This window comes from Sarcophilus harrisii, chromosome 3, assembly GCF_902635505.1.
Source record: "Sarcophilus harrisii chromosome 3, mSarHar1.11, whole genome shotgun sequence".
Taxonomy (NCBI): domain Eukaryota; kingdom Metazoa; phylum Chordata; class Mammalia; order Dasyuromorphia; family Dasyuridae; genus Sarcophilus; species Sarcophilus harrisii.
The window spans coordinates 53,402,991-53,429,256 of record NC_045428.1 but is presented as its reverse complement, the minus strand read 5'-3'; the positions used below and the strand labels follow the sequence as shown (position 1 = coordinate 53,429,256).

The 26,266-nt window shown below is 37.6% G+C and overlaps 2 protein-coding genes across 5 annotated transcripts in view; both read right to left on the bottom strand.

Moving 5' to 3' along the window:
- Positions 1-4,353: 4,353 nt before the first annotated feature.
- On the bottom strand, positions 4,354-5,267 carry MBLAC1 (metallo-beta-lactamase domain containing 1). Its single transcript, XM_031957892.1, has one exon. The coding sequence runs from the start codon at positions 5,185-5,187 to the stop codon at positions 4,435-4,437; it is 753 nt and encodes a 250-aa protein (XP_031813752.1). The 5' UTR covers positions 5,188-5,267; the 3' UTR covers positions 4,354-4,434.
- Positions 5,268-9,522: 4,255 nt separating this feature from the next.
- SPHKAP (SPHK1 interactor, AKAP domain containing) overlaps positions 9,523-26,266 on the bottom strand; it is a 157,705-nt gene continuing 140,961 nt past the window's right edge. The window contains exons 8-12 of one of the 4 annotated variants that reach the window (XM_031957887.1): positions 22,671-22,856; positions 20,274-20,360; positions 17,855-17,907; positions 17,581-17,765; positions 9,523-11,608 (exon numbers count right to left, since the gene is read on the bottom strand). In XM_031957887.1, the coding sequence (XP_031813747.1) occupies positions 11,465-11,608; positions 17,581-17,765; positions 17,855-17,907; positions 20,274-20,360; positions 22,671-22,856 (655 nt within the window). In that variant the 3' untranslated portion in view covers positions 9,523-11,464. Of the gene's footprint in view, positions 11,609-17,580; positions 17,766-17,854; positions 17,908-20,273; positions 20,361-21,707; positions 21,790-22,670; positions 22,857-26,266 lie in introns of those variants that run through there. The other 3 variants (XM_031957889.1, XM_031957890.1, XM_031957891.1) reach the window with 3 other exon arrangements.

The following is a 26,266-nucleotide window of genomic DNA, read 5'->3' as shown; positions in this document are numbered from 1 at the left end:
CATTCTCCAGGGGTATTTAGTTGTTCTAGCTGTATACAAATTTCTATTTCCTACTTGTAATCTTTTCTCTATCAGGTTGTTCCTGCTGATTGATTGTGTAATCCCTTTTCTGCATCATATGGCTTCTGGCATTGGTCATGTCGGGGTATTGACTTCAGGCACTTCTGGTGTACCATTGTGCTCATGCCTCAGTGTTTTGTTTGCCGGTCTGGGGTTGGGCCTCTGCCCTGCTTCCTGAACTTGTCTACATTCTGAGGCCCAATGGAAGCTCTGTTGCATTTTGGACATGGGTATGGGTCTTGTTCTCCATCCTGTTTTCACTCTGCTCTATATCAACATTGAGCTAGATGCCTACTTTTACCACACTGAAAGCATTGACATGTCTCTCTAGAAGTCCATTGCTGAAGGGACCTTATCTACTCATGTTGGGATCTTTGGGAAGTCTGTATATAGTCTGCTTAAAGGCATTTGTGCCTACTGTGGATAAGGCCTTATGAATCCTCTAAAGGAGCATCCTTGGGCAGTCCTAGTATAATCCTTCTGCACACTTCATTAGTATTTTCCTTAGCGTTGCCTTATTAAAACATCTGTTGTTGATTTTCCTATTAGTTCTTGTGATAGTAGTCTGCAAACGCCCTATAAAGTCAGTAAAGGGCTATCTGCCTTGTATTATTTTTTGTGAAGGCTTCTCACTTTGTGCTTTTTATTGTGAATCAAGCCTACACTTTGATAGTATTAGTAGCAATTTGCTGCTATTGAATAATTAACTATGCTGTGACGTTTGCATATGGACCTATACTCTTGTAGTAGGTCAAGGTGATCGTAGTATGAATAGCATTTTGACTATTTTGTTGCTTGTATCTACAGAACTACTTATATTCAGAAAGCCAATGTAATTTTTGTTCCAGGTTCTAGGTATACTTTGCTATAGATTTCAGTCATCAGAGTCAAGATTTAAAAGCTAAATTTGTAATAGCATCTAATATAAGTTGATGTAGCCCATAAATAGTGCAAGCCTTTTTAAGATCTTTAATGATTTTATGCTAAAGGCGATTTTGTTGACTGGAGGTATTAGACTGGGAAATTATAGGAAATATAAGTGGCTGAAGCTCTGGATGTCCACACTTTTCTTTGGCTTCATTAAGTCCTCTTGCAGCCTACTCAAGATTGGTCCTGTCACTGCCCCTACTGCTCCTCCTCCTCCATCTCCGGAGGGTGGAGTTGGTGGAGGAGAGTCAATCACTTGCCTGGGGTGGGGCTGAAGCTGCCTCTGAGGGGAAGGTCATCACACCCTTGCTCACTTAAGTTCCCATGCCCTGTGGGATATGGTCATTAATCTCTTCATTGTCTTCTCCTTAATATCATGGCTAATTTGAGAAGTAGAAGAAGGAGCTATGGTTTTTCTTCTTCTAGGGATAGGGATTCTTTATGCTAACTGAAATATATTGTATAAATAAATGCCTGGATGGAAATTGAATGAGGACTACATTCTCTGAAATGCATGGACATTCTTGTCCAACCGACCAGTTATCTCGAGATCTGCTCCTCCTCTACGATCCGAGGAGATGCAGTTTAATATACCCACAATCTCACTATCTGTTCCCAAGTTATAAGTAACCCATGTATTTCTATCAGCTTATGCATGCTTTCTATAGCACCACTCTTGGGTGGGGCTGGGGGCGGGGATGGAAAGTCTTTAGCTAGCATTTGTCCCATTTTAGCCAAAAAAAGATTACTGGTTTAGTTTTTAAGAAAATAAGTTCCTTATTTGTTTATTAACAATACTCACCCAAGTTCCTGGTCACCCGAGACTTCTTCAGTCTTTGGTTGCCCCACATTGGGCGCCAAATGTGAAGATCGCGTATTTTAAAATCAGTTGGAGTCAGGAATTCAGGTTAGGGGAAAACCGTCAGTCTTTATTCTCAGTGAAGAAGGATCGGAGGTGGATGAGAATTGGATAAACAATGTGTGCAGCTGAGTCAAGAAGCTTGCCTCACTAGCAGCCACACAACCAGCAGCTCGGAGTCTCGAACCCAGGCCCAATCTCTCCCAGCTTCTCTTCTCTCTCTGCCTCCACCCACCAAAATCGCATATTTCCTATACAACACATCAGGATTGCACGGAGAGTGGGCAGGGACCATTCTTTATCCAATCATGTATATTAATAGAGTATAGCCCAATTACTATTTAGCCTCATGTACTTGGGACCTCAGTGCATCAACTCAAGCCTCAGCCCATTACATATCATGAACTGAATTTGAAAGGCAGATATTTGGAAAGAACAGAGAGAATATTCTGGGCTGGAGAAAACAGCCTAAAGGAAAAAGTAGAACAAGAATGTGCTGTTTGCATGTCCTCACTGTTTTTCCTTTTTACTCCCTATTCCTGAAGATCATCTGTCAGCATGCAATCTCCTAGGCAGTCCCAGTGATGGAACTGGAGGTGCCAAAGATGTCAGTGGTTGGCCTGGTCCATACTTGCATGGCTTAATTGGACTTTGAAGCTCTGAGTACAGTGGAATTGGCAAGGATACAAGCTCCATGGGGTTACTTGGCCTGGATCCCTATTTCATCATCTCTTCTCTTAACACCTTTTCACATTCTGCTTGGAAGGAAACTGTGAAGTTATGGTGAGGTTAGCCCATACTCTCCCCACACTCATGGTGGTGATTAAGATGGTTCACATTGATTATAGGTAAATGTATGGCAGCCCACTTTTTAACTCCATATTGCATTTGTCTGCTGCCCTACCTTGGATTACTAAGCCAGCCATAGTTGACATCCATCCAGATGTTTGCACTAAGGCAAGTCTGTTTCTTTTGTTTGCCCCCATTAAGCACATTAAGGACCAGAACAGTTAAATTTGGAATCCATACATTCCATTTGTTAAAAAGTTGATTAAAGTAACATATATTCTTTAGTTGTGACTGAAGTTGGAACAGGGAGAAGCACCATCAACTATCCTTGAGCTCATTAATATATTTTCAAAACTAGTTTATCCTTGCTCTCATGTATTTATTTTGCTCTTGGGGCAGATGCTGGGATATTATTCAGATTGGATGTATGATTAAACAGGAACTAATATACTAAAAGCAGATGAAATATTTAGGATCCAGGAACTGCTATTTCCTCAGATGAACCTCTTTACAGAAAAATACAAGGAACTTAGATCTGAGATGTTTGAGCTTTTTTTTTTTTTTTAGAAAGACAATTGAAGTTGAAGCCTAGGAGAGTGGGCAACAATAGTATCTGGAAGGAAAGTGGCTAAAATATTCACAATGTTGAGGGATTCCACTCATAAGCATATAATCTAAGAATGTCATGTACCAAAACAGGGAAGCAAAGAATTGTAAATAAAGTATTTAAATAGATATCAAGTGGGGAAAGGATAAGTTAATTATGGTAAACTTTATAATGAAATATTACTTTTAGATTGTTAAAAAACACAATACAGAGAAGCATTGAAAAATTTACATGAATGGATGCAGTGATGTAGAGAACTAAGAATATATACAACAATACGAATAAAAAAAAATTAAGAGGCACAATTACAAAGCAGAATTTCGGTTTCATTAAAGAAATGACACTTTTCCTCAAAATCCTTTAGAGAGGGTTTTTTTTTGGGGGGGGGAGGGGAGAACTCCACTGATATCTTGTATCATGATATCAGTGATACATATTTACTGTATCACTGTAAATATTGTTTACAAATTTAAATTTGTAAATTTACATTTTTTAAATTTACAATTTTAAAATTTAAAATTAAATTTAATTAAATTTAAATTTAAAATTTAATTAAATTTAAAATTTTTAAAAAAAGTTAAATTTAAAATTAAATTTAATTCAAAATTTTTAAAAAAATTAAATTTAAGTTTAAAATCTAAAAATTTTAATTAAAAAAATTTAACTTTAATTTAAAAAAAATTTAATGTTGAATTTAAAATTCAAATTAAAAAAAGAGTCAGTTTTACTTTTTTCGTAAAAAAAACATCTTTGTTCCGCGAGGGGCTCTTTTTAAGAGGTTTGGTAAGAAATACAGGAAGGCATTTAATATTAAACAAAAAAAAAAAACACGAATACATATTTATTAGAAAAAGTAGTAGCCAGATGTTGAGGATGACGTAGGCACCCTGAATCTGGGTAGGTGCAAAAAAAAAAAAAAAAAAAAGGCTGGGATTTCCCCGTCACTTACGAATGCCACATCTGCATCCTGTTTGTATTTTCAGCTCGCATCTCTCTGGTTTTTTATCTGATCCGCGTGGGGGTGGCGGCAGCTCGGATAAGCATTCCTGATCTCTCCGAAGGGAGGAAGAGGAGACTCGGGGACCCAAGCCGGGACTTTCGCCGGGCCCCGAGGGCCCCGAGTTGCAGCGCGCCCCCTAGGGGCGCTTCTTGGGCCAGGCAGGGCCTGTGCTTGCAGCGGCCCGCCCCCGGGTTAGGACGCCGAGGGGTCTCCGGGCCCTCGGAAGACCCGGAAAGGTCCGCCGTGACCCGGCACGATCACGTCGGCGGCCGCCAGCACCCGCTGCCGGCTGCGCTCCTGCGCCTCGGGGTCCTCGCTGAGCTGCCGCCAGGTGTCGCCGTCGTGCTCGCGCTCGAACACATCTCCGGCCACCACGACTGTGCCCACGGAGGTGCCCGCCAGCACCACGCTGACGTCCCCGAGGCCCGCGTGCCCCGGCGTGGCCCAGATCTCGAGGCCCGGGCCCAGGCGCAAAGGGCGCGCCTCGCTCAGCCCGTGCGGCAGGTAGAGGCCCCCTGGGAGGCAGAAGTCGTGGGAGACGAGGAGCGCGGCGCGCGGGAACGCGCCCAGGCTGCCCACGTGGTCCGAGTGGCCGTGGGTGCCCACCACGAGGGTCACGGCGTCCGGGGTCACGCCGTGCGCAGCCAGCGCGGCCAGCAGGGCGTCCCTGGCCCAGGGACCCCCTGTGTCCACTAGCACGGGGCCCGAGGCCGCCTGCTCCAGGGCGCGCTGTGTGTCCGGGCCAGCGGGCGCCTCCCCGCGTGCTCCCTGAGACTTCCACGTAGTGGGCAGCAACAGGGTCACGGAGCCGTCCGCCCTTTGCGCGCCCTCCGTGCCCTGCGGCTCCGAGTAGCCCTGCAGTAGCACGACCACGGAGTAAGAGTCCCCCGGGATCGACAGTGGAAAGTCCCCGAGCAGGGGTTCGGTCCGCACCCGTGAGTTCATGACTAGGAGCCGGCTGGGAGGCGTGCACGCTGGAAAAGCTTCAGAGATTTTTGACCTCTCTCGGGACCTGTACCGCGGGAGTGAGGTACCAAAATGGCGCCGCCCGTGTTGACTACTTCCGGCTCTGCCAGCCGTACGGAATCGGTAGTGGAACATCATTTCCGGCTGCCCCCAAAAGAAAAACCACACATAGCCCTTCCTCCTCCAAAAAAAACGGGCGCAAGGCGCAGGCGCAGACGGGCCGGTGACATAGCGGCGGAAGTCCTTCCGATAGAACGGAAAAGACTTTGATTGAAAAGGGTCCTGAGCGGGTTTGCCTTCTTACTCGCCCGCGTTCCGCTCAGGCTGTCCGTGCTTATCTTTGGGGTTTTCCCCAAACTCTTTCTCTCGCTTGCCCCTTTCACCCTCCACCTTCTTTTCTAACGTCACAGCATCCCCCGCCCCTCCCCCCCTTTTCTCCGGAACCCGCGTCTGTCCCCCACACAGGCCCCCCTCTCGCCGCTTGAAGCTCTTGCCACGGAAGCCAACTCAGCGGGGCCTGGAGAGAAGTGGATTTGTGCCCGCATTCAGCAAACGTTCATTAAGCTCCTACTATGTGTCAAGCCTTGCGCCACTTACGAGAATGCCTTTCTTTAAATCTTTGGGCTTATTAAGCTCGCAGACACTATCACCGCTCCTTTATATGTACCGGGCCCCGTGTATACGATAGGCCCGAGTTCTTCGCCCATCAGACCCTTAGTTAGATGACGTAATCTCTGTGCTTTATTATCCTTGTCCATCAAACGGGGAAGAGGGATGATGAGTTCCTCGACCTCTAAATGTTCCTTCCCGGGCCGGGATGCTTTTGGGAGAACAAAGTAAAAATTAAAGCATTCCTAAGGAGGAGCTTACCTTCTAAAGGAGTTAGAATAAAGTTACACTGTGTCTATCGAGTCATTGAGGGGTGGGGATACCCTAACAGCAATGGGGGTCCCCAGGCCGGTGTCGCAGGTTTTGCGAAAGAATTCACAGTCCCATTCTCCAAGCCAGGTTTTGGCAGAAATGGGTTTATTTTCATTGAACAGCTCTCCCTCAGGGGGACAGTTCCAGATTAGAAATTAGCAAAGGTGGGGATACAGAGCGTTGGTTATATTTAGGTTTCCAAGGCCCGATCTCCAGGTCAATAATGGGTGATAATTATGCCCCAGGCCAAGATCTCCAAATGTATCCGAGGATTATTATGGGAGCTTCCCCTGGGAATCAAATAGGATGGTGGGGATGCTCCCAAAGGTGGGGAGGGGTTGAGATTCAGGGTTTTTCCAACCCAGATCCATTCCCCCAAAGATCGGGGGACACAGTCCTATTACGTCATAGTTACATTGTACTTGGATAGTTTCCCCCTTAGAATATGAACTCCTCTAGTCAAGCAATGTGTCTTTGACTATTGTTGTTGTGCCACAGTTCTCTTATCATCCTGACTCAGTTTCCCTAAATTGTTCTGCCTTGGTTTCCCTGAATTGTGACCTAATTGTTCTGGTCAATCCTGCAATATCACCCCTCCCTCCTAATCATGATGATCCAGATAAGGAGAAAGACTTTCTATCTTAGGCATCATCAGAATGTTGGGTGCCTCTCCCCATTCTATAATTTATTAGATGTCCCCCATGTCTCCCCCCATCCTGTCAGAACCAGATCCATAGTCCTGTTCCCACTCTCAGCACCCTGACTCTGCCCCTCCCTCAGCTACCCCTCTATCTGGGCCACATATCTATCTATCTATCTATCTATCTATCTATCTATCTATCTAGATATCTATATCATCTATCTATCTATCTAGATATCTATCTATATCTATCTAGATATCTATATCATCTATCTATCTATATCATCTATCTATCTATCTAGATATCTATCTATATCTATCTAGATATCTATATCATCTATCTATCTATCTATATCATCTATCTATCTATATCATCTATCTATCTATCTATCTAGATATCTATCTATATCTATCTAGATATCTATATCATCTATCTAGATATCTATATCATCTATCTATCTATCTAGATATCTATCTATATCTATCTAGATATCTATATCATCTATATCTAGATATCTATCTATATCTATCTAGATATCTATATCATCTATCTATCTAGATATCTATCTATATCTATCTAGATATCTATATCATCTATCTATCTATCTAGATATCTATCTATATCTATCTAGATATCTATATCATCTATCTATATCTATCTAGATATCTATCTATATCTATCTAGATATCTATATCATCTATCTATATCTAGATATCTATATCATCTATCTATCTATCTATCTATATGTCATGGAGAACTCGCATTGTTTGCTGGATTCTTGGAGACGATAGTGTCATTCAGCCCTGGGACCAAACCATGGATCCATTTGGTCCCAGTAAATCTCTCCCTTTCAAATAAAATATTAAACACTCCCTAATCTCTATCTTGCCTCAGTTTCTCTGACATTACATTTTAAGTGCTTAGCACATACATACCTGATTAATAAAAGCTGTTGACTGACAGAAATCAGAGTTTTATGACATTAATGATATTCTTTAAGATGAACCCAGACTAGGTGGAAGTTTGAAGAAGTCATTTTGTTAGATTTACATGTTTGTGTCAGAGTAGCATTTTCCCCAATGTCTATGAGCTTGCAAATGCTTTTGCAACACTGCCTCTTACTCCAAGAAAAGTAAAATCTGTTTTATAGAAGTAGGATTTAGTATGCTTACAAAATTGACTGGTTTCTTGTTGAGAGATCTGAGAGTTGGCTGGGAAAAAGTGAGTCCTGAAAACCCTTTCCAGGACTGTGCTTAGACCAGATGGTGGGAAATGTTGGCATAAAAATGTAAAAAGATTTGTTTACTGGTAACAATAGTGTGACCCGTAGAGAGAATATTGAAAGTCGGGGAATTTGTACCATTTATTCAACAGATAAATTGGAAGCATCCTGAAGAAAGGCTTTATTCTTGGTTTTGTATCTTCATATGTTGTTGCTCAGTTTCAGATTTGTATTGTACCTATATTGGAGTGATTTGCCAATCACTAGCTCTTTTTTTATAAATGAAAAAACTGAGACAAATAGGGTAAAGTGTCTTGTCCAGGGTCACAGTAAGTGTCCGAGTTTGGATTTGAACTCTGATCTTTCTGAGTTCAGGTCCAATGTTCTGTGCATTATGGTGCCACCTAGCTGTCCCTTCCTCCCAACATAATGACTTAATAAGTGTCTGTTAATTGATTGATTTTTAATGCGGGTTAAAGAAATGCTTTGTTGTCCTTAGGGAAGATAACCACAAGATGTTAGATTTTGGGTTATTGTAATCTGAGTAGTATTGTTATAGTTGATTGGAAAAAAAACAAATTGCAAATATTTATTAAGCACTTACTGTATGTCATGGGTACCATGACTGGGAGATAACAAAATTTAGTTTTTACATTAGTTTCTAGAATCGATAGAGAGGAGTAGTTTGAGTTAATCAGAAAAGCTCTATTGACTGTCAGTGGGAAAATGTTGGGCCATATATTCTTTCTTCTCTACTTAATCAAATTTTAATGAACTGTTTCTTTTAAATATAACCAAAATATAACCAAGAAGAAAGGGGTTATATTTTACTTGACTATTTCTTTCAGGGGAGATGCAATAAATCTTCCAAAGTCACAGTGGGCTTATCTTGTCAGATCCAGGAAAGATCCTGGGTATCCAGAATTCCAGCCCACAAAATCCTGGCTGACAACCACCTAGCAGCAGCATTGGGATTTGATCTGATCTGACTCCATCTCTCTTGTTTTTTTCTTCTCTCCCAAATACCTTGAACTCTTAGAAATGTCCATGAGAGAAGAAAGCCCCAAAAATGGGTATAGGAGAACATCAGAAGGCACTGAAGGACAATTAAGAGCCCTTCAGTACCCAACAAAACATGAAACAAAAAGCCCACCTGAATGCTCTTAACAACGGATCAAATCTAAAGGTCCTACTGAAGAATGTTAGTACAGAAACATTTATGTATTATCAACAAATTGTTTTCCCTAGAGCAGTAGGGAAAGATGCTAAAGCTTTTCAGTATGAGCTATTCATCAACCCATGAATTTTTAGAAATAGGATCCTTAGCACTCATTTGGTCCATGAGCAAACTGAACCTCAGAAAAATAGTCATTTGCCCAAGAATTTAGAGTAAGTGATAAAGAAATGTAGGGGTGGGGGATAAGAGGAGTCAAACCTATAATTAACTCTTGAGTCTTCTGGCTAGTGTTCTCCCCTCCCCACACCACATATGTGTTATTTTTTGGGAGAAAAATACCCGTCAAAGATGCCAAATTCTGTAACTTAAATTTATTTCTGATTAATTTGCAACATTAAGTACAACATATTTAACAGCATCACACTTTTACAGTCCAGTCATGTAATTTGTGCTTTGTAAGATAAGTAAACATTTATTCTATCACAATAAAGGCTACATACAATTATTAAGAATTAGTCTGAAAAATAAAAAACTCCCGTTTGTGTTTCACATGACAAAATACTTTTGATTTGGACAAAATATGTTTGGTTTAATTTTGAGTTGAACTTTGGACATAATGTGAATTCCATGATCTAAATCATTGGGGACCATTGGATGGGCCTTCAATGCTTGTTTAGCCAAGGAGAAGATGCTTTGGAGAAAGAATGGCAGGCAGGGAATCTTTTTTGACCATTTCAAAATGGGCTTGGATAGAAATAGATCTTGGGGTGATAATTTTGATTATATGGCCCTTTTTTCATCCTTTATTTTAAATTTTGATATCAGCAAATTCAGAAATTTCAGACTCTGCAAAGCATATTTAGTATAAAGGAGAATATTTTAAGAATTTTTTGAGAAACTTTGAGCATGAAAATAAAATATAGGGAATATTTTGCTTTATATTGATGGAGCAGAGGCAGTTGTCTTGTTGTGTAATAACATTACTGAGGGAAGATCATCACTGTTGCTTTCCATGATAGCAAATCTGTTTTCTAAATTTTGTAAAGATGACAAGAACTTTTTTTTTTAAATCTCAAATTCATTGCTAGTCTTTTTGGCAAAGTCAGATGAATGAATGAGTGTGTGCTATGATTTGGTCATGTCATTGTTAACATATGATGTTACTCCAGTCACATAAATATCTTGGAAGCAATATAATATAGCATAGTTTCCCAAATCATTCATATTCAAAATGAGTCACTAAGTTCAGAGGTCAAAATAAAATGAAGCTCTGAGGTGATTTCCTTAAAACATTTTTTCTAGTAAGTTCTTCAGATTATTCAATTAGAATGTCAAATTATTTAGAAGAGTCAATATTTTACCCTGAAAGATTAGTATTTTTATAATTAGAGAAGTAATAATTTCATAATTATATTGCTTTAGAGGAAGGGCATCAATCGTTGGTAGATTACACTAAAGAAACAGAAGTATTTCAGTGTAAGTATTGGAAATATTTTGGGTCAGGTCCACTGAGATAGGTCTGAAAGACAATATTTTGGGCCTAATTTTCTTATTCATTGTTTCAGGCATATTTGACTTTGTATAACTCCATTTGGGGCTTTCTTGGCAAAGATTCTTGTCATTTCATTTTCCAGATGAAGAAACTGAAGTAAACATCTGAAGTGATTTGCCCAGATTTGAATTCAGGAAGATGAGTCTTCCTGATTCTACGCCTAATGCTCTACCCACCATGGTACCTAGCTGCCTTTTGAATCTAATTGGAACCTAGAATTTTTGCCATCATTCCTTAAGCATTCATTCCTGTGATTTGGTTATTTTTTGAATAGCTACCATCTAAAGGTTACATGAAATTGATAACATTGTTTACAGAATTTTTTTGACCAATATTAATTTTCAGTTGATTCATGTAAATATATTCCACATGATATTTTATTATAAAAATATGTAGCCACAGCAATCTTCATTTGGTTCAAGCCTATTCACAAGCTTACATATAGATATATGCATAAAGATATATGCATATATATACATATATCAGAGCAAAGAAGAGATTCCCTTTTGATACAGTATGTTCTAAAGCACAATATATCAAAACTCACCCACAGGTTCTAATGATGAATAAAAACTTTTAAATTTTATTTCTTTATTCTTTTGAGCATATCTGTGTGTAACAAACTTTAGGAACATATTTTTTAAATAATTCTGCTAATATTATGGAAAAACTTATAGCATTGCACAAACCACTGTAACTTAAGCTAGAATAAAAGATGAAAAGACTTTATAGGGACAGCTGCTTTATCCCAACTCCAGGAGCCAATCAAAGAGGCTTGGTTTCAGCTCCTTTCTCTCCTCATGCAGCTTGCAATATTGGACCACTGCATGAAATATGTCACCCACCTTCCAGGCTTTCTGATGAACTAGCTGCACAACATCCAGGAACTGCAATGAAACAGAACATTAGGTTCAACTACTTATTGGATCTTCTTCGATCTATGAAAGCATTCCATGAGAACAGATATAGCTATCAGTTTGGTCTTCTCTATTTTTTGAGTTATTTCTCTTTTCCATATGTAAAAATCAGTTTCAAAAGATTGTTCCGGATGGCTATAGTTACAAAGAGAAAGTTGTGGAAATCACCTAAATTCTTTATTTGATTTGGTTTCTAAATGTCCCTGTAATTCACGTTTGCTGTTGCAAAGACAGACAGACAGATGGGGGGAGCAGAGAGAAAGAGAAAGAGAGGGAGGGGAGGGGGAAGGAAAGAATATTCTGGAATTTAATGCAACCTAAAGAGAATAATTTGTCCCAATCTGCCTTGGTGACATGTGACATGTGACATGTCTTAGTATGCCAGTAGGATTATAGCATGAGTATTTGTGTATATGTATATGGGTGTATATATATATATATATATATATATATATATATATATATATACACATACATACATACAAATAGATGATATATATATATATATATATATATATATATATGTATATCTGTATTTGTCTCTTTTTTTTCCTTAGGGAAGGGGGAAATTAAATGAAGATTAATTCACTGATTTATGACACATATGTGTTTATAAAAACTAAAGCTTTCCCCCCCATAATAGTCTAATCCATTGTCTGTAGTTTTAGCTGTGCCTTAAGCACGTCCCTTAATAAAAGCATAAATATCAGTTATTTAATCAACAAATATCTATTATATAACCAGCATTATATCTATTTGTTTATCCATCCATTTATTTATTCATTCATCTATTTAAATATTCATTTATCTATTCATTAATTTATCTACCTTTACCTATCTATCTATGTCAACCATTTAGTATCTCAAAGAAATCAACTCTTTCCTATGGATCATTACTTGTAAGCAGTGGGAAGTGTAGAGGAAGAGTTTAGAAAGGGAAAAACATCAGCGCTGGAGAACTTTCCCCAACTTGTGTTGTGTTGCATTCTGATGGCTTGCTATGAAAACAGGATGGTACTGGTAGCCTAGAACCATGGAAATGTCATTGCACCATTTGCTATTAGATTTCATTTCTCCAAATGACTTCAGTGTAATAGAACACTGAATCTGGGGTCAGAAAGCTTGTATTAAAGTCTTTGTCTTGCCATTTGTTGAGTAAATACGTGTAAATTATTTACATTTCTCAGCTTCATTCAGTTTCCTCATCTGTAACATGGGGATGATAATATATCACAAATTCTTATATAGAAAACATATCTAAGGGTAAAAGAGATACTAAAGTGACCTAAGACTGAGGTTAAGAGTGAAACACAGAGGAAATCAGCAGTTATCTGCTTCACCTGTCACAACTCCAAAGCCAGCCCCCAAACCCAAGGAAGTGAGAGAGTTTATCTGAAGAGGAAAAAAAAAGTAGGGCAGACACCAGTGTGGATTGGAAAAACATTGCAGAAAATGGAGATACCAATTTAGATGAAGCATAGAAAGTTGAGCATGACTGAGATGCCAAGTAAATGGTGCAACTTTTTGATAACTACGTAATTTTGATGACTAAATGGTTTGAAATACTATTTTTTATCGAAATTTATAAAATCTAAGTATTTAAAAGAAAGTCTTTGCTTGTGTCGGGGTTATGTGGAATGCCTTTTGTAAACTTTTGAATACTTTGTGAACTTGAAATATGTTGCTCTCATTCTGCTATATTACAGAGGCTTTTAGAGTGATAGGCTTGGCCTTTGATTTCCTCCCAAGGTCCCTGAATCCAAGCTGATTTCCTGACATGGCAGATTTCAAGACTGTGCCAGCACACAACTCAAAATAATGCGCTTAGTAGACTATAGTGATTAATCTTGCACAGCTCTCACCTTGAAACACCTGAAAACTGATAAACAGGAAGGTTTCCTGATTTCTTTTGTAAAAATGAAGATAACATAAGTGATTGTGAAGAGTCAGGATATGAAGGTCAAGGACACTTTGTGCTTATTCTTATAGCCAATGATCTTGTTGCTCTATTGTGCTCTTATCTTCAAATCTTTCATGATATCTGCCCATTACCATGCTCTGGCATTTCTAATAATTTGCTTGGCAGGCACCTGCCCTTATCTTTTCTCTATCAAAAAAATGAAAATCATGGTTTTTCCTGCCCTCCAGTGTCACAATCAATAACTAACTAATCAGGTATCTGCATGTGTAGCAGCATCTGAATACTTAAGAGCAAATATTTTGTCAAATAACCATGGAGAACTACATGCTATTTGCATGCCCAATTCTAACCCTTAATAAATATTTTATTGGCATATAATTTATACTTGCAATTGAAGTATGGTATTGTATATAGGATAAGCTCTATTTTTTTGAAAGCTTTTTTATTAATGGGATGCACTGTTTGCAGAATCCAAAACTGATAGCTGCTCTTTTAGTATATTGCCATTTGAAAACATGACTGAATATAATCTAAATTATGTTTGTGATTTTCAGATAATATACATGGAAAGAGTAGGGAAGTATATCTTTTTTTTTAGAAGCGCATACAAAATAATCTTCCCATAAACATCTCAAATAAATCATGTTTAGTAAAATGTTGATTGAAGCAAATCTTTTCTTATTAATTAAAATCCCACTATTCACCATTTGTTAATTTGATTTACTTATATTCAAAATAGTCATAATCAGTCACATTTTGCATTCTCCGTTCCACTGACCTCTTTCTATTTCCTATCCAGTATTAGAGAGATAGGACTCTTTGCCCTGTGAGGAAAGTCAGCCTGGAAGCTGAAGGTGCAAAAAGAAACAATTTATAAAGAGAAAGAAAAAGGGGCTTTCTTTCTCTAGTGATTAAGGAAGATTTAAAGGGGAACTCATTGACAATCTTAAATGGTTAGATGGGAGATATAAAAGACAGAAGCAAGAGAAGACACTAGAGAATTAATAGAAAAAATAACATTCTTCTATTAAAAGAATATTCAAGGCTAATAAGGCATGATAAAAAACCCCAACAATAAAGGAGAGAGTTTTTTCTTTATAATTTTAAAGCAATTTGGAGCAGAAAGAACTAAGACTAATACTCATTCTGGATGCCATGATGGTAATAGACAGTGATGGAAAGAGTGAACTATATTTGTAGTAAGAGGACCTTGATCCATCACTTACATATATCACCTTTGGGATCAGAGTTCAGATCCAACTTCTAAAAATTCCTACCCAGGTAATCTAAGGCAAGTCATTTAACCCCTTTGGACTAGATGGTCTCTGAGACCTTTTCTAACTCTAAATCAAAAGGACTCTATTCTTTACTCAACTATTATTTTACTTCTGTTTTTCTTGCCAAGTAGAACAGTGCTTAGATTGGAAAAGACAGTTTGACAGGGAGTTAAAAGCCAAGATGAAAAAGACAGTGAGAAGAATACCCAAAGGGAATTAGTTACATGAAAATGACCTTTCTGACTTTGGCTTAGAAATTTCTGCCACCTTATCAGAGCTGATGAGGAACTAATGAGGAGCTGTTGCCCTTCTGTAACACATCTGTGGTAGCAAGTGATAATGTTCTCCTTTCCCTCCCTTGGTACCTGACAATGGCCATTTAATAACTCACATAATTAAAAAACAATCAGAATTAATGAGGTCCTAAAATGCACTGCTGAATAATGAAGGATGCCAAGAATTCTCTTATTTGGGCATTTTGATTAACTTAGTTATTACAACACTTGCAACACAAGCAATAGCTGATGATTTTTTGAGCTACTATATGCAGTTCATTGTGCAATGGAAAGAATGATGAGTTTGGGTCACAATCCTAGCTAAGACACTTACTACCTGTATTACCTTAGGCAAATGACTTCATCTTTCTGATCCCAAAGATTCTTTCTTAGGAATTTTGCCATGATAGGCTTTGGGGAACTCTTTAAAAATGACAGTCTCAACCCCTAACATGTTTGAGAATAAAATACTTTGGAGAGATAGTCCTAAGTGAATAAATGATGTTGTTTATCTGCTTGCTAAAGGGAAAGTTGCTTTTGTGGGGTTGATGCAGAAGTTTATGAGACATAGCCTCAATTAGAATTTTCCATTTCATCATTAAAAAATTGTCATGATTAAAACTGTGCTTTCTTAAAAAAAGGTGATGAATTTTATATTTCTTTTTTGCTATTGCAGGTTTGCTCATGGGCTAATTGGGAACTTAGGGCTTTAAAGAAACAACAATCCAGCTTGTTCATATTTATTCTTCAGACAAATGATCCTGGGGGAGGAATGAGCACACATTCTTACTGTACATGTCTTCAGTTCCCTCAACTTGGTTCTTAGACTAGGCATAGATGGCATAATTGGATTGCTCTTCTACACTGGACTATACTTCTCCAGGAAGATAGACAGATGCTTGAATAGTGGAGTTTTGAAGAAAATTCACTAACCAATGTATCTATCATTGTAAAATCAGGTTACAGCCCAAGGAGATTGGAAACCAGAAGATATAAGTTGATAGGAGAAAGAGAACATAAAAAGTATAGAGCATGCAGGACAAGAAAAAGGGGATTAAGGAAATCATGAGAGCATTGTGGGAACACAGGGTACTGGAGGAGATCAATGAATCATGGGATTGAGGAGATACTACACATCAATAAGAAAACTCTTAATTTGTCTAGTGTTAGTCTTAAAATCCTCTGTTATTTTTCCCATCTGGAGCTAGTAAGTAGTATGGAAAAGGTTAAACCATTAAGAGTTAAGACAGATGGTGGGGAAGAATAGGGAATAGAGGTGGGAGAAAAATAATGTTAATTTTTTGTATTGTGTATTTTAACGTTAGCAATTAACTACTAAAGTATTTTTTTTCTTTTTGAGCTATCTTGGAAGTTAAGCCAAATTAATTGCAAGTTATTTTTCTGTAAAATAATATCAACAATCTCTTAATGTGTTTTCAAAAACTAGGATCTTGTGATGCACATTATTGGCTCTATATTATAATATTGCCTTAACAATGAAAATCCTGTAGAACCTGATATTAGATTACAACATGAGGAATTACACAGTTTTAGATTCCTCTGGCTAAAGATGTATTTCTCAGCTTTGTGGCCCTCTGTCTACCAAGACAGAAACAACTCATCTGAGATCCTGCAAAAGTCTTCTCATATATAACAATTTTCTGCTTGTGAATTTAAAAATTCTTTTTATCTTTCAGAAGTAGGCACATTTGAGTGTTCTGAATGTTGTTCTTGATAAGCACATTTATAACAAGAGATTCTCAAACTTCTCATTTAGTGGAAAATTGAATCATGTCCTTTAAAAATATCATGAGAAGTTGTGATCTCTTGTAAGTTTTATATGTCCCATGATGAAAGAGATTAAGATATTTTTCATGATGTAATGGGGAATGTAACACTTTGGAGTAGGAGAATTCAATTCAATTCAACAACTATTTATTAATTACTGCACTATGTCAGACACTAAACTGACAGAGACAAAAAAGATTTTTCAGAATTGGCCAATTTTGGGGTGAAGGGATAAAATGAACTGTAGTCCTATCTAAACATATAAAGTTTCTCACATGAATGAATTAGGATGGCATGTTGGAAATCACATTGGCCTGGGTTTAGATGACCTGGGTTTAGATATGGTTTTGCTGCTAATTACTGTGTGATCTCATAAAGACCTATTCAATTTATTAAATCTAGCTATATATGGGCCTCTATATGAGATCCTGGGGAGTGAAAAAAATAAAGATGATATGGTCTTTGTCATCCTTCACCTCTTGGAAACCTCATATTCCTCCTTCATAAAGTAAGTAGATTAGCTAAAAAAAATCTGTAAGTACTATTTTGGTTCCACATTCTGATGGATGATTAAAATATCCAAGACTAAGATAATATATTTACTTAGCTTTCCCTATATTTTTGGTATTATTGAGACACATTTTTGGGGGAACCTTATACAAAAACATGGGGGGAAAATACCTTTTCAATTCTGTTTTCCTGAGATTTCTTAAAGTAGATGGTAGAAATTCCAAGTTCTGAGGCTGCTATCCATTGCAGTGTGGCACGGAGTTCTGTATCAGGACACTCAGGTTCCAGATCAAAGTTTATCACCAAGAGATTCCTTTGGCAGCTGGCTGTTCCCATAGACAGTTTAGAAGTACACTCTGAGTAAAGACACAAGCACAGATTTATCAGGTTTTCAGTTACAAAAATACAGCTAATTTTTTTGTCAAATTTTGACCCATTGTCTTACCCTCTATGTTTTCTGATGGTTCTTTAAGGCATTCCTTTTCTTCTACTAGTTCACTTTAGGGAAAAAAACAATAACATGTTGTTGGTAATATATAGGAATAATAAGATAGCCAATGGAAGACAAAATGATGAATTTCCTTTCTCCTATTTTTGGTGTTGTTGTTGTTGTTGTGTTGTTGTTGAGGCCCTTCCAACTCTAAATTCTGTCATTTTGTGAGAGGCAGAATGGTTTAATGAAAAGAGACTAAGTCTTAGAAACTGACTTTGACACTTCCTAGCTTTGTGATCACAGCTTTCTCACTTCTCCCTTCTTTGTCTCAGCTGTAAAGTGGTGATGATGAAATTCACCCTGTTTCCTAGGGTTGCATTGAAGAAAGTGTTTTGAAAAACTTAAGCAACTATAGAAATATGAATTGATATTATTATTATTACATAACAGTTATCACTGGGAAGAATGAGAAGGAGCCTCTGAATCTCATTTGGTCAAGGAAAGCTGACCTAGAAAGCAAAGGATAAAATACTGTATTATTAGCAAACATTTTACCACATGGGGAAGATGAAATGGGAAAAAACTATGACTTTAGGATATGATATTGTAAGAAATGCTTTCCCCTCTTTTCTATCTGCTTTCTACAAATGTTCTTTGGAAAAGGGAATTTTTAATTTGTATTTTTATAGTTATTTTTCCCTTTTCCTGTGACGGGCTTTTTATTTGTGTAACTCATTTTTGCTGACCAAATACCCAAAGGTACATATGTTCCCTTGGCATAATCGGCTTCTTCCATTGCATGGAAGAAAGAAGGAAGAATTACGTTGCAATTTGGAAAACATTTCTTTCTTCATTCTACACTGCTTTTATCTAAAAACGGAAAAAGAACATCAAAGGACTGCAGAGTCTAAATTGCAAAAATCAGTGGCATTTATCAGGCTAAAATTCCATTACAATGGTTGACATATAATAAGGGCTTTTAAAATGCTTATTGATTGACTAATGCCAATAAGGCTCAGCTCAAGATTTGAGTGAGTGTGTAGGGCTTGTTTATCCTTTGTCTTTCTTGGCTAGAACCCGTGAAGGCCAAAGGCTCATGGGAAAATGTAATTCTTATTGATTACAGAACATTTCCCTGTCTTTTCTATAACTAATAGACTTCAGCTGATAACCTGAAACTGAACAGATACTTTGTCCTTTGATTAATGCTTAATTGTTTAAAGAAGAATGATGTTCCCTAACATCAATACCTCTTTGCAAATGATATTTAGGAAAAGAATATAATGCAGTTTTTGTTGTGGAGCCAGGAGATTCCAAGTCCCTTGGTGATCTCTAAATTCCCAGAATCCAAGGATTTAGGTTTCCGGGCCCACTGAGCTAAGCTACAAGAGGAAAGGTAGGTAAAGAAATGTTTGCTCAGAAAAGAATTAAATTGAGGTCAAGGGAATTTTCCTAACTTCTCCTTTCTGATAAAAGATGAAACATGATTAGGTGTCTGCCCATATTCCAACTTAATGTCTGGGAGGAAGCAGGAAGAAGTTTAAATGACAAGTTTGAGTTGCTAACAACTTAAGATTGATCCTCCAAGTAAAACTATAGTCCAAAGATCTGATCACCTGATTCTTCAAAAATGTTTTAGGAGAAATAGGTCATAAAGCAATGATATTTTTAGTCTACTCTTTATTATTTCTGGAGCTCTAGCTGTCCATGAATAGTAAGTGGACACATGGCCATATCACAATAGATGACATTTATTTCAGTTGATGGGAGGACCAGCTGCAGGTTTGGGAAATCATTCTGACCCATGTTGCTCTGGTATTACTTGGATTTTTCCCCCCAAATTTCTTGCATCATGTTTCTAAATGTTCTTTTATTCTACTGTATCATGCTGCATATAGGTTTAGGTATTCTCATGTTTTAAGGTAGCAGAATCATTGGGCAGGTACTCATACATCTCCTTTGGTGGCAACAGACTGATATCTGAAGGCAAACTAGGGAGGGATATGCCAGAACCAAGTAAAGGGAAAACCAGATTCTAGTGGAGAACACTGTGATTTGGCTTGTCCCAACTTAAATGGACTTATGCTTCTCTGTGTGTGATATTAGAGAGAATAAAGAGGAACTTCTGATTGTATGGATTACATTCATCCAAAACATTTATATTATAAGCTGGAGATATGAAACCTCTTTTAAGTTATGTTGCCAGAAAGCAGGTGGTGATGAAGGAGGACCCAATTCTAACCTTATACTCTTGCTCCCCAAATGGAAGTTTAAATGCATTTTCCCATTAGAAAGAGTGGGGTTAGAATAAGTGTGGACATGGCTAAATCCGTGATTGGGTGCATCTTGGATGACACAAATGGGTTTTCAGAAGAAATTACAATAGTTTTTTTTTTTTTTTTAACATCAGTTCAGTTTTGAAGCTACTTACTTAATCATGGGAGAAGAGGGCATGTTTTCCTGATAAATTTCCAGATCCATAATGCCAAGACTGCTAGTGGTACTACTGTTGCCATTGCTGACAAAGCAAAAATTTAAATATTAATGCCAATCTCCACCATTTGGCCACATTGCCAACATTTTAATTCGGTACCTTCTGAGTATGTTTCCCTGGGGATAAGAGAGGGATTACTGCTCTGACCTTGGTTTCTCTCAATTAGGTATGTCCACAATGAAAAAAACCAAAAACCAAGCTAGTAAGCTTTCATCTCTAAGCACAGGAAAATAGATAAATACAGGTATTAAGGTGTGTGTGTGTATGTGTGTGTGTTTTAGAAGCTGTCATCAACAAACAGACATGTTCTAGGTACACTTGCAGAGATTTAGATACCTCTGAACATGATGCAGGAAGGAAATATTGGACACTTGCAGTGGCAGTGACCTTCTGGGGATATAGGGAATTTATCTAAATTTTCACAAAAGAAAGTGTATCAAATATTCACCCTCAGCAATTTGCTGGGGATTTTCCCATGGGGAGTTACAAAGGATGACTCTAGTCCACTGTTTTCATGAGAAATAACACTGAAGGAGAAACTGGTAAGATCAATGTTGTATAGCTTTATCATAGGTGTCTTAGAATATACCTGTGCCCTTTTTATGCCTTGGAAAAGGAGGTAGCAGATATTGCATAATCCACAGAGGTTACACAATCACCATATGGTGTATCTATGAGCCCAGCATATACTTATTGAAAAACAGTATATTTGAGCCAAACTTTTAACGCTCTGTCTGTACTTGTGAAATGGAACCAATCCAGTTTCATTAAACCCACTTAGCTTTCTCATACCTTCTGTATTTTCTAAAGGTTTTCTAAGGTCGCAAATAAGGTTTTCAAAGGGTAATTGCCAAGTGGGATAAAATATTCCCTGATGGGCACTAAGATACCAACTATGGAAATTGTGCCTCTCCAGTATTATGGTGCTACTTAGATATGAACTTCATGGATTGGGATCAGGTTGGAAACACAGCTGTCATCTTTGTATCTGGCCCATTACCTCAACTGCTTAGCCATTCTTGCCAACTTCACACATAATAATTTTATTTCAAGATTTTGAAGTTTAGGCACAATGTACATAATATTTGGGTAGTTTGTATTATCTGCGTGATCCAGATTAGATATCTTTGAGTTACAATCTAGTTAATCTTCTATGAAAGCCTGTGTTTTGTCTGTAGGGTAGCCAAGAAATCTGGAGGCAGATTGTGAAGTTGTGGGTGACTGCTTCAATTAGAAAACTTGCTCATTTTCTTTTTTTCTACCTTGCAGAGTAATGTACTGTAAAGCTTTGGATAATCCAAGAATCTATTCCCTTTAAAGCTTTATCTTTAACACCTTCTCTAGTTTTTCTGTCCCAATGATACTCAAAGGAAGAGGGGAGGGAAACTAGGTCAAACAATATACAGTATAGTTAAGAAGCACTTGCCTCGTGTAAACCCAGTCTGTGTTCCCTCTGAAATGTAAAGGATTAAAAGAGAAAGTATTAAAACTAGAAGTGTCCTCTGTGTCTCTATCTTTTTTCTGTGTCTATATCTCTGTCTGTTTCTCTCTCTTTCTCTCTCCCCTGCTTTGTGTCTCTCTCTTTCTTCCCCTCCCTCCCTCTCTCTCTCTTTCTGTTTCTAGATGTGCCATATTCATATATATATATAAATAATATATACATATATACAAAGAGAATTATGGCTAGTTATCTGGTTACCTAGTTACTTGTGAATTGTGTCTTGATGGATATTCTTGTTATTCATTTATTTCAGAAATATCTGACTCTTTGTGATCTCATTTCTTTTTTTTTGGGGGGGCAAAATACTAAAGTGGCTTGCCATTTCCTTTTCCAGCTCAGCTTACAGATGAGGAAACTGAGGCAGAGTGAAGTGACTTATCCAGGCTTACACAACTAGTAAGTGTCTGAGACTGGATTTGAACTCAAAAAGATGAGCCTTCCTGATTCCTGGCCCAGTGCTCTATTTATTTGTTCTACCTAGCCTAATGAATGATTGGGACATAATTCAGTGTTTGGCATCCAGCAAACTAGTTATAACCCTTCACAGAAAACAAAGGCAGCCCTTGTACTTGGAATAGTCTCTGAGGTCATGGCAAGATATATGGTACTTTAGAAGATATAACAAAAGCTAAACTCTTCTTCATTGTATAGATACTGGAGGAAACTTATTCTTGGTGTTTGTTTTAGATTTTCATCAAAATTAGTCTTATATGTACACACATACACACACACACACACACACACACACACACACACACACAGAGGCTACATCTTGATTGTGGATCTTGCCATAAGTCCATGTTTCCCAAGGAACTGAAACCAAAAGCAGATACCTCATGGATCTCTCACTGAGCTGCAAATAGCTACTTGTGTCATCAGGATTATCCTCGTCATTGACCAGCTGTGACCAGCTGCCTGTGCTCTCATCACTGCTGCTGTGAGGGTTCAGGGATTCCTCTGGGGCTCGGACTTCCACTGGCATTTCAAGGTCAGGAGCATTTTCAGTATTAAGGTCAGCACTGTGAAACACAAGATGTTACTGAGACAACCGCCACCAAGTTGAAATTTCCATGAAGCCCAAGGGGACTGTTGGGGTTGACACATTACAAATTGGCACTACTTTATGTAATTGGAAGAAACATACTCTGAGCCTTTCATATTAATTATAAAATTCAAACTCAACATTTAAAGTTGATAACTCTGACCAAAAAGATGATCTATCAGTCTGGGCGTACTTCAGAATTTTTTTTTCTAAATAATTAAAAAGAGTAATAACTTTCAAAGCATTGGACATCTCAAAACAAATGAGTAATTTTGTTAATTTCTTTGTGAAAAATGATATTTTAGTGGGCTTATTAGCACATAAAGGTGAATTTTTTCCACCAGTTAGGTGCCACAGTAGACTGAATGCCCTCATGTAAAACCAGTCGGTATTCCCTCTAAACTTGGACTCAGAAAGATTTGAGTTCAAATCTAGCCCCAATCTATGTGAGCTTGGGCAAGTCACTTGAACTCTGTCTGCCTCAGTTCTTTATTTGTAAAATAGGGGTAATAATAGCATTCATCTCTTGAGGATGTTGTAAGAATAAAATGAAATAGTATTTATAAAATACTTTGAAACCTTCAACTGTAATGTAAATGCTAGTAATTATTATTATTCTCTCCATTAATGCAGATTACAAATTATCAGTGTTTTTCCTATGGATCCTTGTGGTGAGGATCTGTCTGTAATCCATACTTTACCATCTCAGTGCTTTATAATGCTTTCCTCTGTATTAGTCTTGCTTTTCTAAGTAGTGACCTCCATGAGGGCAGGGAGCCTATTTTATAAATTGTATCTGTAGTATCCCCGTGTTGGGCACAAAGATGTTCCATGAATATTTACTGATGGATTCATAGCTCCTGGTATTTCTAAAGAGTTCATAAGTTATGGTAAGAAAAGAATTGGCACTAGGTTTTATCAGCCCATTTACTTCATCTGAACTTCTCTATAAGAATTCATGGGCTAAATAAAGAATAAACAAGTCCTCCATCTTATTAAAGATGAGGTGTGTTTCACAGAATCTGGTGGGTCTTTTAAACAAACAACTATAACTGAAATTTTGGTGCCTGGGGCAAGGAGCAAAAAAAGATCTTCAAGACTTTGTGTATCCCTCTGGGGAAGAGGAAAGGCTCTCAGATCATTGCTGGGTGGGCAGAAGAAAGGGAACAGAATGGAGCTAGACTAAGGAGGAGCTCTTCTGGGTTACACCATCTGTAATTTCTTATTTTAACTCATTATTCTTGAGCTAATTTAGGTGCTAAATTAAATTCTGTCAAATACCTTCTAAATTTTGATGCTTGGGGCAAAGCCCTCAGCCCTCTATTCTGTCTAGAGATTTGTTCTAAGCCTGGGGTGAATGATAAATCTCAGCAACCTGCTCTTATTCTAGAAAGTGAACTATATTGCTATATGTTCTGATTTCATTCTGCAGTTTTCATTACGAATAAGGTAAATTTCAAATACATTTATCCACAGAAAAGTAAAGAGATCTCTCCATTTTATGAAAAACTCTGCAATGCAGATTTAGCTAAGTGCCAACTTACTTATTTTCCTGTCTGACTCAAGTGAAATTGATTTTATATTGAATTGTATTTTGTAGTTAACTTCGAATTTGACATTCAAATTTCTGTCCTGACAACCTTGTCTCCCAGTCTCTCTCCTGAGTTCCAGTCTGGCATTCCATGTTGCAATTTGGTAATGTCCAAAAGAATGTTCTGTAGGGATTTCAAACTCAATGTCGAAACCAGAACTTACTGTCTCCTTAAATCTGTTCTTCCTCATTTCTCTATTATTATTGTGGGGATCATCCTTCCAATCACCCAGGCTCACAACCTCAGCATCATTTTCAACACTCTCATTCTGCATATTGAGGCTATTACCAAAATTTATCATTTCTCCCTTCTTTACAACATTTCCTGTATAGGTCTCCCCCCTCCCCCCCTACATAGCCATCAAATTGGTTCAGGTTCTCATCATCTCTTGCCTAGACTATTTAAAAAAATAATAGTTTTTTTTTAATTTTCAAAATGCAAAGATAGTTTTCAACATTCATCCTTCCAAATCCTTGTGTTCCAAATTTTTTCTCCCTCCCCTCTATCCAATATAGGCTAAGTAATTCAATTCTTTAAAAAATATTTTTACATTTATCATGTTGCAGAAGAAAAATCAGATAAAAAATGAGAAAGAAAACAAAAACAAGCAAACAACAAAAAAAATGAAATACTGTGTTGTGATCCACACTCAGTCCCTCCGCCCCATCCCACTCCAGTCCTTTTTCTGGATGTAGAATTGCCTAGGTTATTGCAAGAGTCTTTTAATCCATCCTCCTGTCTCAAGTAACTTCCATTTAAATCTATTTTTAATCAGTTGTCAAAGTTAGTTGCCTAAAACATAGGACCTGCCATCCTCCCCCCCAAACAAAACAAAACAAAATAAAATGACAAACTTTAATGACTTTCTATAAACTTCAGGATAAAAATAAAGTTCTGTGTTTAGCATTTAAGGATATTTACATTCTGACTTCATACTCCCTTCTTCATACTCTGCAATCCAACTGCACTGGATTAATTGAATATGATACCCTGTCTACCATTTCTGTACCTTTTCAATGTATGACCTGCATTCCTGGAATACTTTGCCCCTTCCTCTGTACCTCTTAGATTCCCTGGCATCATTCAAGCCTCATCTCAAGTTCTGCCTTCTTCAGGAGGCCTGTCCTGGTTACTTTACTAGTTCCTTCCTCTCTAAGATAATTTTCCATTTAACTCTGTACATGTCTTGTTTGTACCTAGTTATTTACATATTGTATCCCCTAGGACAGTAGTTCTCATACTTTTGTTTTCAGTATCTTTATCCTATTAAAAATTATTGAGGATCTCTCCAAAGCGTTTTTGTTTATCTGGATTATATTTATAGACATTTGCATATTGGAAATAAAAAATATTTTTGAATTTGTAGACCCTCTAAAAGGGTTTCAGAGATCCCCAAGATTCTCTAGACCATACTTTGAGAACCACTGCCCTAGGAGTTGGTGATTTTTCTTGTAGGCATAGGTTGTTTTTGCCTCTCAGTACTTATTACAGACTTTGTGGTCTGACACTTAGTAAGCTCTTACTAAATGCTTATTGACTGACTATTATGTACATCTAAAACTTCATTTCATTCTATTCTAATTTAATATGATCTAATTCAACTGAGTTCAATATATATTGTGGCTGCAATTTCCATGTTCCTTCTATTTCTGATTTTGCCATATGTACCTATCGATTTTTAATCAGTGTGAATGCTTTTTATACAATTATATAATATACCTAGAATAGCATTTAAAATAATTTTTATAAAGGCAAATTCTCCCATAGTTAGAATTATGCAGCTGAAAGCATTATA

Bases quoted from the DNA above. Each gene is read 5' to 3' on its own strand.
- MBLAC1 (XM_031957892.1), bottom strand. From the start codon at position 5,187: ATGAACTCACGGGTGCGGACCGAACCCCTGCTCGGGGACTTTCCACTG.